This window comes from Vipera berus, assembly GCF_964194415.1.
Source record: "Vipera berus genome assembly, chromosome: 4".
Lineage (NCBI taxonomy): Eukaryota > Metazoa > Chordata > Lepidosauria > Squamata > Viperidae > Vipera > Vipera berus.
The window spans coordinates 7,983,603-7,996,971 of NC_138206.1; the positions used below are offsets into that span (position 1 = coordinate 7,983,603).

The following is a 13,369-nucleotide window of genomic DNA, read 5'->3' on the forward strand; positions in this document are numbered from 1 at the left end:
AGAGGCTATGCTTTGACCCTTTGTATATTATCCATATTACTCCAGCACAATTCAGCTGTTGCATTGAAGAAGGACTACAATCAACCAGAAGGTGAGTAGAATCGAGTTCCTGCTTTGTCCTACAAATGTGGAGAAAGGATGATAGATCAAATGCATGTCAGGTAGGGATGTTGGAGCAAATAGGAGTAAATTCCAGGTTGTTGGTTGATTTAAGGCCATCATCCACCAACATCTCCTCCACCATCTAGCAAGGTCAAGTGCTGTCAGCAGATGGACTATCTATAGAAATCATAATCCGTTCCCAAGCAGTATTCCAAACTTCTAAGGGGCTGCCATAAAGAAGAGGGCGTTACCTATTCTCCAAAGTACCAGAAGGCAGGACAAGAAGCGATGGATGGAAACATATCAAGCAGAGAAGCAACCTAGAACTAAAGAGAAATTTTCTGACAGGGAGAACAATTAACCAGTGGATTAGCATGTGTTAACAAAGCACCATATCACCTTTTTAATTTGGTCATGCTACCGAGACTGGGGTCTTAGCAAAAAGTTTGTTTCTGTTTAGAAAAGCTTAAATAAAGTTCTCTGGGCATAATCTTAAAAGGAAAATGTTCCCAAAGTTTTAATTTTATTCATTTTATTTGGGGTATCTTGCCTCCCAAAAGCACTTCTGTGCCTGTCTATAAAAAGATTTAGGGTAGGACTAGAATGTATGTATTTCCTTTCTAAATACTGTGAAGACATTCTGGCAAGAAGAATTGAACTTCTGGTGACAATGTAGCCTCATTTGCATAGCCTGGCTATCTGACTAGAACAAGAGGCATCTCTTGGTTGTAACAAAGGCTTCTTTTCCAGTGAAGGAGACTGCTCACAGCTCTTTTGCACTAAAAGAGAAGTTTTGAGATAGTATGAGTGGTAGCTTGTCTGGATTGTCTGCGTACTTTGTAGTTCACATCAGGTTCACTCAACTTCCAAATTGCCATAAAGTGCTCACTAACCAAAAAAAAAAAAAAAAAGAAGAAGCTGTGTCAGTCACGGTGCCTACTCGCTGGAATAATACTGCCTCAGAGATCTGTCTGGTTTCCACCCTGATGAAGTTCTGTAAAGCCCTGAAAACTTAGTTAGGGTGGGACAGGGCACAGGTAGTCCTCAAGTTACGGCCCTATCTGGACCGAGATGCGCTACGCACAGTCACCCATGCGCTCGTGACCTCCCGGCTAGACTACTGCAATGCTCTCTACATGGGGCTGCCCCTGAGGACCACTCGGAGGCTTCAGCTGGTGCAGAATGCGGCCGCGCGAGTTGTGATGGGGGTCTCCCGATACTCCCATGTAACACCTCTACTCCGCGAGCTGCATTGGCTTCCAGTTGCCCTCCGGGTGAGATTCAAGGTGCTGGTGATGACCTATAAAGCCCTAAATGGCATGGGCATGGATTATCTAAGGGAGCACCTGCTGCCGGCGTCAATTTCCCATCGTCCTGTGCGCTCCCACAGGGAGGGCCTCCTCAGGGTACCGCCGGTCAAGGATTGCCGACGGGCGATCCACAGGGGGAGGGCGTTCTCTGTGGGCGCGCCTGCCCTATGGAATCAACTGCCAACGGAACTCCGGACTGCCCCCGACCTTCATTCATTTCGCTGGGACCTAAAAACCTGGCTCTTTGAGCTATCTGGTCTGGACTGAGGGGTTTAATGTTTTTAAATTGTGATTTAATTTTTGCGGCTAGACTTAATTTAATTTAATTTTAATTTTATATTGGATTGTTTTTAAATTTTGCCTTGTAAACCGCCCTGAGTCCTTTGGGAATAGGGCAGTATATAAACCAAATAAATAAATAAATAAATAAATAAATAAATAAATAAATAAATAAATAAATAAATAAATAAATAAATAAATAAATAAATAAATAAATAAATAAAGTACAGTCAGGATTGGGACATTGCGAGGGAAAGTGGTAGTTAAGTAGGCTGTGCCTGCAAGGGATATAAATCCTTCCATTCCCCACCATCCAGTCAGAGCTGAAGAAGCTTCTTGGATGAGAAGCAAAACGTCTTCAAAGAATAAAAAAACAAGGAAGTCCAGTTGCCTCCTGAAAAAGCACCTTTGGGACAACCATGACCTGGATGACTGAGAATCTCCATAGACATTTGCATTGACTATGCTTGTCAACAGTTGGCTGGGAAGATCTTAATTAGCAAACCCATGATCCTATGATGCTACAACTCAGGGGTCTTCAAACTTGGCAACTTTTAAGACTTGTGGACTTCAACTCCCAGAATTCCTCAGCCAGCCAGGGCTGGCTGAGGAATTCTGGGAATTGAAGTCCACAAGTCTTAAAAGTTGCCAAGTTTGAAGACCCTTGCTACAACTGTTGTAAATTCTGATCTTGTGACTATGGATGCTGTAATGGTTGTGTGAGGACCAGTTGTGAGTTACTATTTTCATTGCCATTCTAACTTTGAATGTTTGCTAAATGAATAGTTGTAAGTCAAGGGCTACTTGTAGTGGGTGAGCTTCTGTACGTGTGAGTTTGGCATGTTTTGGTTCTGTTTTAGATGATATTTCTGGATGCATTTTATTTGTTTCTTTGCATTGTTCAAGTTTTCATTCCGTCCAGAGCCCAGAGTCTTCTGCAGTTGGATATTTCTTCCCCAAATACATTTTTTTCCTGAAATGCAATAACCACTTTTCCTAAAAGGTAGTCACAATTTTTCCTTCAAGGCATTCATTTTTCTGGAAATGCAGTCATTTTTTAAAAAAATCTGAATTCTGCAATCATCATTTTCAACTATAATTCCTGATATATCCCTGTTCCATTTGTGTCAGAGGTACTGTTCAAGGTGCTTCTGGGTTGAAAGGATTGGCTGGTGACATCACCGTTGCCCAGGAGATACCTGTGGAGGCTCCTTCCATGTGTCCGCAAGGAGCTGGAGCAAGTGACGGGAGCTCACCCCGACATGGAGCAGCACTCAAGTCTCAAACATGGGTTTGCTAATCTCAACCTGGAGTTCTAACCTCATGAGCTACCACGATCCTATTCCGATCTATTATTCTGCATTATTCCATAATGATGTCTTGCATTATTTTGATCTTCATCTTTGTGACACCCCTTCTGGTGGTTGAAATGTCTCCTCCCTCTCCAATCAATCTCCACCCCCCCAGGTGAAACATTTCATCACCAGATTATGGTGAGAGACAAATATTCACTGGATTAATGGAAGAAGATATAATTAAGAAAATTTTGGACTGTGCGGAAATGGATAGGCTTACGTTGATAATGAAAGGGAAACAAGATACAGAAGACTTTCAAACATGGGGTAATTTTTATAAATGGCTAGAAAAACGTTAAGTATGTGGACCCAGGCAACACGTTGTTTTGTTTGATTTGTAATTATAAAAAATCAATAAAATATTTTTTAAAAAATCGATGGGTTAAAAAGAGATACTGGTTATCTCAGGATGGATTTGAGCCTCACATTTTCTCTTTTTTGACTCACTCTAAACATTATCAAGAGCTAATAGTAGGTTGAGAGTATTGCCAAACGTCTCTTAGCAGTACAGGTAGTTCTCGACTTACAACAATTTGTTTAGTGACCTTTCAAAGTGACAACGGCACTCAAAAACAGTGACTTATGACCATTTTTCACACAACCACTGCAGCGTCCCCAGATGATTAGATGATCAAAATTCAGACACTTGGCAATTGGCTCACATTTATGACGGCTGCAGTGTCCCTGGGTCACGTGATCACTTTTCGCGACCTGACAAGCAAAGCCAGTGAGGAAGCCAGATTCACTTAACAGCCGCGTTACGAACTTAACAACTGCAGGGATTCACTTAACCACTGTGGCATGAAAGGTCATAAAATGGGGCAAAACTCACTTAACAGCTGTCTTGCTTAGCAACAGACCTTTTGGGCTCAATGGTGGCTGTAAGTTGAGGACTACCTGTAAAAATTCAAGAAGGGGAAAGTCGCCGCTTCTCAGTTTGTGCAATTATTTTTCCTGTTTAAACAACAGCCCTTTCCAGTTCTTTCTGCCCTGTTTCTGCAACATCAAAAAGGAATCTAAGAAGACAAGGTGCCATTTTGGATGTGGTTTCCTCCCACTATGTATCGCTGGCCAATGGGAGCCCTTGGTCTGCCTACCTGACATAGAGGGAACGCTTTTGATTGGTTCGTAGGGAGCCTGACCCGGAACTCATGCTGTGATTCATCATCTGTTCGCGCAGATCATGGATTTTGGCCTCAAATCGAGCGTACTCTGTAAAAAACAAAAAACAAAATTTTAAAGCCTTTTTAATAAATTGATTTATCATTTCATATGGATTTAGTTATACATCTAATGTGTACTGCGGGACATCCGTGCTTGAAGAAGATGAAGTAACACGACAGCAAAATTCTCACTTCTGAAATTGGCAGATATGGATGGTCTACGTTAATTGCCTTCTTCTAGGGTGTTTTCGGATTCTGTAGTCTAACCTATTGCTGTAGTACAGGTAGTCCTCGATTTACGACAGTTCATTTAGTGACCGCTCAAAGTTACAATGGCACTGAAAAAAAAGTGACTTATGACCGTTTTTCACACTAATGACCAGTGCAGCTGTCATAAGTGTGAACCAGTTGTCAAGCATCTGAATGTAAAGCACATAACTATGGGGACACTGCAATGGACATAAGTGTGAAAAACGGTCATAAATCACTTTTTCCAGTGCCGTTGTGACTTCAAACGGTCACTAAATGAATTGTAGGTTGAGGACTACCTGCAGAATTATAAAATCATACACTTAGAAGTGGTACTATCATAGGCTTGGTTACCTAGTCCAGCCTCCTATAGCACTTCAACCTCCCCACGCACTGTCATTAATTTCCTCTTCAAGAGAGATCTGAAAGAATTGTCTCCAGAATTAAGAGAACTATCAAGATATTTCTCCTAAGGATTTACTGAAAGCTACTCTCTAGCTGCACCTAAAAGCACACATACAGATTGGGTGAAACCAGGCTTAAGAGCAGCAACTCTGAGAGGGACCTTGGAGTCTTAGTAGACAATCAATTAAATATGAGCCAACAATGTGAGGTGGCAGCCAAAAAAGCCAATGCAATCCTATGTTGCATTAACAGAGGGATTCAATCAAGATCATGTGAGGTACTAATGTTGTTGTTAGTTGCGTGTCCGACCCATCGCGACCCTATGGACAATGTTCCTCCAGGCTTTCCTGTCCTCTACCATCTTCTGGAGTCCATTTAACCTCATGCCTACTGCTTCAGTGACTCCATCCAGCCACCTCATTCTCTGTCGTCCCCTTCTTCTCTTGCCCTCGATCTTTCCCAGCATTAGGCTCTTCTCCAGTGAGTCCTTCCTTCTCATTAGGTGGCCAAAGTATTTGAGTTTTAGCTTCAGGATCTGGCCTTCTAAAGAGCAGTCAGGGTTGATCTCCTCTAGGACTGACCGGTTTGATCGCCTTGCAGTCCAAGGGACTCGCAGGAGTCTTCTCCAGCACCAGAGTTCAAAGGCCTCAATTCTTTTGCGCTCAGCCTTTCTTATGGTCCAACTTTCACTGCCATACATTGCAAGTGAGGTACTAATACCACTCTATAAAAAGCCGTAGTAAGACCACACCGAGAATACTGCAACCAATTTTGGTCTCCACACTATAAAAAAGATGTTGAGACTCTAGAAAAAGTGCAGAGAAGAGCAACAAAGATGATCAGAGGACTGGAGGCTAAAGCATAAGAAGAACGGTTGCTGGAACTGGGCATGGCTAGTGAAGAGAAGGACCAGGGGAGACATGATAGCAGTGTTCCAATATTTGAGGGGCTGTTACAGAGAGGAGGGGGTCAACCTATTTTCCAAAGCACCAAAAGGCAGGTCAAGGAATAATGGATGGAAACTAATCAAGGAGAGATTCAACCTGGAAATACAGTAAGGAGAAAATTTTCTGACGGTGAGAACAATCAACCAATGGAACAGACTGCCTCCAGATGTTGTTGGCGCTTCATCACTGGAGGTTTTTAAGAAGAGACTGGACAGCCATTTGTCTAAAATGGTATAGGGACTCCTGCTTGGGCAGTGGGTTGGACTAAATGATCTACAAGATCCCTTCCAACTCTGTTATTCTAATTCTAAATACCTAGTTTTGACGGGGTTTTGGTGCTCTCTGAGCTTGGTTATTGTCTTGCAGATGTTTTATTACCCAACTAGTTAATGCCATCAGTGCTACGAAGGGAGCTTAACAACAGCCTTATCAAGGAACCATCAAGAACACTCCCACCAACACTGATAGGACAAGCTACCATATATAAGCAGAGAGAAAACCCCATCCCCCCTTGCCCTGATGATGTTACCCAGTATGGTCATGAAACATCTGCAAGAAAACAAACAACCAAGCTCAGCAGACACCAAGGACCCCTCATTTCAATCCTGAGTTACAAATGTTCCCCTTTATTGGTACATGTAGTTCTTCTTGGTATAATAATGCAAATTATTATTATATACAACATCTGAAATGTGAATTTTATGATAGTAGTGCAAATGTCTCCTCTCTAGGTTCTGAAGGGGGTACCATGGACTCACACTGTCTTGTCGGTAGAAGCTAAATATGATGGGATGGGATGGGATGGGATGGGATGGGATGGAATGGAATGGAATAGAATAGAATAGAATAGAATAGAATAGAATAGAATAGAATAGAATAGAATAGAATAGAATAGAATAGAATAGAATAGAATAGAATAGAATAGAATAGAATAGAATAGAATAACAGAGTTGGAAGGGACCTTGGAGGTCATCTAGTCCAACCCCCTGCTCAGGCAGGAAACCCTATACCATTTCTGTCCAATCCCTTCTTAAAAACATCCAGTGTTGGAGCATTCACAACTTCTGGAGGCAAGTTGTTCCACTCTGGAGGCAAGTTGTTCCATAATCCTTGGTGTGTGTCCACGACTGAGCCCAAAATTTAATTTAAAAAAATTAACTTTAATAGCTTGGTTGTCACTTTGAATGTACACTAATCGGCCTATATTAAAATGAAAGGGTCTCTCAAAGGGCCACCACCTCCAATATACACTACATAAATATGACAAAAGTAAATAAGTACAGAATTATGCACGTGCCCACATATATTATATGACACAGAGAAACAACACAGTCTAGTTCAGATTCTGTTTACATGTGCATGATGAGAAAAATGGATCTTGTTACAGAATCGGGCAGTCCTGCTATAAATACTTCAAAACCTCCTCCCAGAGGGGAGCAACAGAAACAGACCATAAAGTGGGTATGTGGGGTCTCTAACAATGCTTTGAGCTCTAAGCACTTAGTGCTTACTGTATAAGAAGCATCCTGAAAGCTCCATAATCCAATGTACAATATATAAATCCTAACTAGGTCTAAATTCATGAATTAAACCGACTTGTCTAGTTATGTTCACAATGTTATGTTCTTGGGCAGCCATGACCCATGCAGAGAATGTCAGTGATACACTGCAGTACATAAATCAAAGTGATTTATGTTCCTGAGAGCGTCCCAAGACAGCCCCATAAATCAGGAATCAACATAAATCATTAACAGATGGCAGGTTTTGCTGGGAATCTGATGGCGTAAACACTCAGAGGGAAAGCAATGCATAATCAGAAGTAGAAATATAGTCAAGTAATAAACACTAATTTGCTGAGGTCAACACCAGTGGGGTCTATGTCAAAGTTTCCTTTGGATAAGATATTTGTTCGTTTTGGAGCCTACTTGCTTCCATGTTTTTAAGTTTTTAAGAAGAGATTGGACAACTGCTTGTCTGAAATGGTATAGGGTTTCCTGCCTGAGTAGGGGGTTGGATTAGAACAGTGATGGCAAACCTTTTAGAGACCGAGTGCCCAAACTGCAACCCAAAACCCACTTATGTATCATCGAGTGCTGGGTGGGCGTGGCCCTTTGAGTGGGTGTGGCCAATTGGGTGGGTGTGGCCCATCGGGTGCGTGTGACTGCAGTGGTAAAGGCAGACTGGGTGGGACTTAAAAAGTTCAATCAATCAATTCCAACTTTGTGAGAACTTTTTTTTCCCCGCGAGAAATTGAAATTGATTGGTTGAATGTTTTTTTTTAAACACGGCGGCGGAGGCCTAAAGCAAAAAGGTGTTATAAAACCCAGCTGAAGGCCTAGGACTGGGGTGACGGCACGTGTGCCCACAGAGAGGGCTCTGGGTGCCACCTGTGGCACCCGTGCCATAGGTTTGCAACCACGGGACTAGAAGACCTCCAAGGTCCCTTCCAATTCTGTTATTCTGTTATTTCTGTAGTATAACTGACCTCACCTTTTCAGCCAGAAGGTACTTGAGCCAAACATAATAGAGAACAGTACAATTTGGGACAGGAATGAACTTTTGTGTTACCATCTTTGGTGGGTTGTAGCTGTAAGGGTTGGATGGAGAGGGACTTTCTGTGACTCAACCTTAACAAGATGGAGTCATTTTGGGATTTTGCCCTCCTCCCTCCCAAGAATCAGATTGCAATTTGGGTCCTCTTGCTTTTTCCCTCTCCACGTTTATCTATTTCCCCCCCCCCCCAGGTTAAACTTATCTACAGACTTACAACAGTTTGTTTAGCGACCGTTCAAAGTTTATTTATTTATTATTGGGAGTTATATGCCGCCCTATCTCCTGAAGGACTCAGGGCGGCTAACAACAATAACATACAATAATACAGATGTTAAAAGAAAAATTAAATTAATGGCCCCTGTAGAATACATTAAAATTAAAATTAAAATAAGTTAAAAATTAAAGTTAAAAATTAAAAACATAATTAAAATCCCTGTCAGTCCAGGTCAGCCTGGTGGAAAAGGAGTGTTTTGAGGCCGCGCCGAAAGGACTGGAGATCTGGGGCCATCCGAAGCTCAGGGGGGAGCTGGTTCCATAGGGCTGGCGCTCCCACAGAGAAGGCCCTCCCCCTGGGGGTCGCCAGCCGACATTGTCTGGCCGACGGTACCCGAGGAGGCCCTCTCTGTGTGAGCACACTGGGCGATGGGAATTCGTTCCCTGCAGCAGATGGTCCTGCAAGTATCCCGGGCCTAAGCCATGTAGGGCTTTAAAGGTAAGTACCAGCACCTTAAATCTCACCCGGAAGACAACCGGTAGCCAATGCAGCTCACGCAGGAGGGGTGTAATATGGGAGTATCGGGGTGCTCCCATCACTACCCGCGCGGCCGCACTCTGCACCAGCTGGAGCCTCCGGGTGGTCTTCAAGGGCAGCCCCATGTAGAGAGCATTGCAGTAATCTATACGGGAGGTAACGAGTGCGTGGGTGACTGTACGTAGTTGCCGCCAAAAGTGATTTATGACCGTTTTTCACACTTACAGCCGTTGCTGCATCCCCATGGTCCCATGATCAAAATTCACACGCTTGGCAACTGACTCATATTTATGACGGTCGCAGTATCCCAGGATCAAGTGATCCCCTTTTGCGAACGTCTGACAGGCAAAGTCAATGGGGAAGCCAGATTCACTTAACAATAGATTGTCTAATGTAACAACTGCAGGGATTCACTTAACAACTGTGGCAAGAAAGAAAGGTCACAAAATGGGGCAAAATTCACTTAACAAATGTCTCACTTAGCAACAGAAATTTTGAGCTCAACTATGGTCCTAAGACTTGGACTTCTTTCTTAGTTATTCATTACGCAGGACTATCACCACATACCATATGATAATTTTATATCATAATCAACAATGTTATTTCTCTATGTGCATTTCTTTTCCTTCTGCTCATAAACCTAACCCAATATTTGCTGTTCATCTTGGCATACATCCCAGACTGTATTGCTACTGCAAAATAACAGGCAGCTATTTTTATTCATTAGCTGGAAATATTGACTTGTATAATTGCCACCCCGTTTCTGCCCCCCCAAACACTCCCCCCCCAAAAAAAACCCCATATAACGTTCTAAGCGACATTGTCGAAATGTGTCAGAATCCTTTTTGTCAGCATTTCCAAATGGCAGAAATGTCATAGCCATTTTTCAAAAGCCTTCCTTCTCCTGGCCTATTAAAATTTATATCTTACCAAGCAGCACAGGGACGGCGAACCTATGACACACGCGTGTCATAGTTGCCATGCCACGAAGCCAACATTCACTAACAGCCGACAACAGCTATTCTCGAAAGTATGCCCCGTTCTGATGTGATTTTTGGAGGCTGGAGAGATGGTGTGAAGATGGTGTGTGTGTGTGTGTTCTCACACAGCCTCTGGACTCTCTGGAAGTCACGTACGAGGGCCGTGCTCTCATGCTGTGTCTGGATGCGTCCCCCCTCCCAAAATGTGTGAGAATGGGGTATGTCAGGGGTAGGCAACCTTGGCTCTTTTATGACTCGTGGACTTCAACTCCCAGAATTCCTGAGCCAGTGTGCCTGGTTGAGGAATTCTGGGAGTTGAAGTCCACGAGACATAAAAGAGCCAAGGTTGCCTACCCCTGGGGTATGTCTATGGAGTTTCTCAGTCATCCAGGTTTGACTGGCCCAAAGGTGCTTTTTTCAGGAGGCAACTGGACTTTTTTTTCTCTTTGAAGAAATTTCACTTCTCATCCAAGAAGCTTCTTCAGCTCTCCCCACCATCTTATCAGAGCTGAAGAAGCCTCTTGGATGAGAAGCGAAATGTCTTCAAAGAGAAAAAATCAAGGAAGTCCAGTTGCCTCCTGAAAAAAAGCACCTTTGGGTGAGAATGGGGTGTTCTTTCATGTGGTTTTCAGAGGCTGCAGAAAGAGAATTTTCTGGATCTGCTTTAAGCATGAAAGCCTCAGGTGACCCAAAGCTGCCTCAGGTAGGCTGCAGGCACCTGTCAACAGAAAGAGAACGCTGCCTGAAGGCAAATGACCCATGGCAGATCCTGAGGGAACGAACCACAGGATTGGATTCCATTTTTTTAAAAAAAATTAAGAATTGTTTCTCTTTTGCTTGGGCACATTTATTTATTTAATTTACATCCCACCTTTATTTGTTACAAATGGCCCAAGGCAGCGAACCTATCTGATACAGACAGTCCTCGACTTACAACCGTTTATTTAGTGACCGTTCAAAGTTACAACGACACTTGAAAAAAGTGAGCTCTGAGCCTATTTCACACTTAACGACCATGGCAGCCTTCCCCCATGGTCAGGGGGTCAAAATTCAGAGGCTTGGCAGCTGACTCCTATTTATGACAGCTGCAGGGTCCCGGGATCACGTAGTTCCCCTTTTGTGACCTTCTGACGAGCAAAGCCAGATTCATTTAACAGTTGTGTTACTAATTTAACAACTGCGGTGATGGACATTGCGAATGGGGCAGGAAAGGTCATAAAATGTCTCACTTAGCAACAGAAATTTTGGGGCTCAGTTTTGGTCGTAAGTTGAGGACCACCTGTCCAATTGTACCTCTCCCTTGGGAAAGTGAGAGAAAATGGTGATGGTGAGGTAAATTCACTTCTTCAGATGGTTACCGAGAAGTGAATTTAACACAGACTTTGAACTGAAGTGCTGGTTTTTACCAGTGTGGTGCTATATGGCTTGGTACAAGTACAGCATCCCTAAAATGGCTTCCTTCAGGCAGAAATGGCCCAACCTCTCTGTTGTTCTTCCCATGGAATGAATGCTCAAGATCTCTTTTGCTCCAGAGATTGGGACAGATGTTTGTGAGAGATGAAGACTTTTCCAAATTGTTGAAGGAAAAGTCTTCATCATGAGGATGCTTTTCCTCTGAGATAGTCTCAGGGATTCATCTGGTGCCCCAACTCCTCTCGTTCATAAATCTTGTTTAATGGTGTCTTTGGAATCCGTTGGTTATTATTAGAACGTTTACTCTGTGTTTGTGGTGGTGAGGGGGGGAATGCCTCGGTTTTCATGGTTCTTACTAGTTGTTTTTAATTGTTCTTGTAGATATCACTCATATACCAAATTGTGCAATCTCTCTCTCTCTCTTTCCCTCTCCACTCCTCTCCCCCTTTCCTCTCTCCTCCCCTCCCCTCTCCTTCTCTCTCCCTCTCCTCCTCTCTCTCTCCCCCTTTCTCTCCTTCTCTCTCTCCCCTTCTCTCCTTCTCTCTCTCTCTCTGTCTCTCTCTGTGTCTGTCTCTCTCTCTCTCTCTCTCTCTCTCTGTGTCTGTCTCTCTTTCTCCCATTCTTTTCTTTTGGAAAAATATTTATTAAGTACAGATTTGATTTTGAATTTAAAAGAAAGCTTTCAGTAAACCAATTGTGACCCACTCACAAAAAGGGTACTTTTTCATCATCACTGAATTTTCTATCTCTAATTAAAAAAGAAAGAAAGAAAGAATAATTTGAAAGTTGAAAGCCCTCCAATTCTACAATCTGTGATCCTTCATTTGTTTTCCATGACACTCCCAGTACATGTAAATGGATGAGATTGCTGAAGCAGCATATTCTTTGCATAAGGAAGCTCCAAATTTAATTGCAGTTGTAGGTAATAGAAAGCCTTCAAAATAGCCGGTGATGGAAAAATCTTTCTGAGATCCTGGACAGTTTCAATTCTATAGCTATAAACATGACTAGGCATATTGAGCAAGGTAAAAGGTAAAGGTAAAGGTTCCCCCGCACATGCGTGCTAGTCGTTTCCGACTCTAGGGGCCGGTGCTCATCTCCGTTTCAAAGCTGAAGAGCCAGCGCTTGTCCGAGGACGTCTCCGTGGTCATGTGGCCGGCATGACTAGACACCAAAGGCGCATGGAACGCTGTTACCTTCCCACCGTAGTGGTCCCTATTTTTCTACTTGCATTTTTACGTGCTTTCGAACTGCTAGGTTGGAGTAACAGGCGCTCACTCTGCTACACGGCACTCGGGATTCGACCCGCCAAACTGCTGACCTTCTGATCGACAAGCTCAGTGTCCTAACCCACTGAGCAAAGTCCATCCTAATTGAAGGTCACTTTCTCTGCGCCTAAGCAGGGCTGCTTGGCTACTTTGATAATAGTTGGACCAACAACTGTTAACAGCAAGAAGTGTGAGTGTCTCCTCTGACGCTCCCTAACTTTGGTAGAAGCAAATCCTGAAAAATTGGGAGACTCTTCCCCAAATGAATACCTTCACGCAAGTTGCACCGCAACGTTCAGATTCTGTAGGAAGTAGATATGAGCTTATCCTCTCAAGATCCTCTCACATCATACGTTATATGAATCTTGAACTAAATTTGTTAGAAAGCTAGGAAAAAAGAGGGCCTTGGTGCTTTCTGAGTTGGGTTGTTTTCTTGCAGATATTTCATTACCCAACATCGCCAATGCTAGTTCATTTCAAGCCTTGAGCTACAAATATTCTCCTTTATTGGTACCACATAGGGGTGTCAAATGCTTCAGAAAGCATGCAAATGGAGGGGAAAAGATGCCTGCAGGCACACTTCCATCACACTAG

General features: G+C 43.1%; 1 protein-coding gene across 7 annotated transcripts in view; it reads right to left on the bottom strand.

The window, feature by feature from the left end:
- Positions 1–13,369, bottom strand: part of DLG2 (discs large MAGUK scaffold protein 2) — a gene marked incomplete at both ends in the record, with an annotated part of 1,167,883 nt that overhangs the window by 81,360 nt on the left and 1,073,154 nt on the right. For 6 of the 7 annotated variants that reach the window (XM_081327819.1, XM_081327818.1, XM_081327817.1 and 3 more), the window contains one exon: positions 4,144–4,214. In XM_081327819.1, coding sequence (XP_081183945.1) covers positions 4,144–4,214 — 71 coding nt within the window. Of the gene's footprint in view, positions 1–4,143; positions 4,259–13,369 lie in introns of those variants that run through there. The other variant, XM_081327813.1, reaches the window with a different exon arrangement.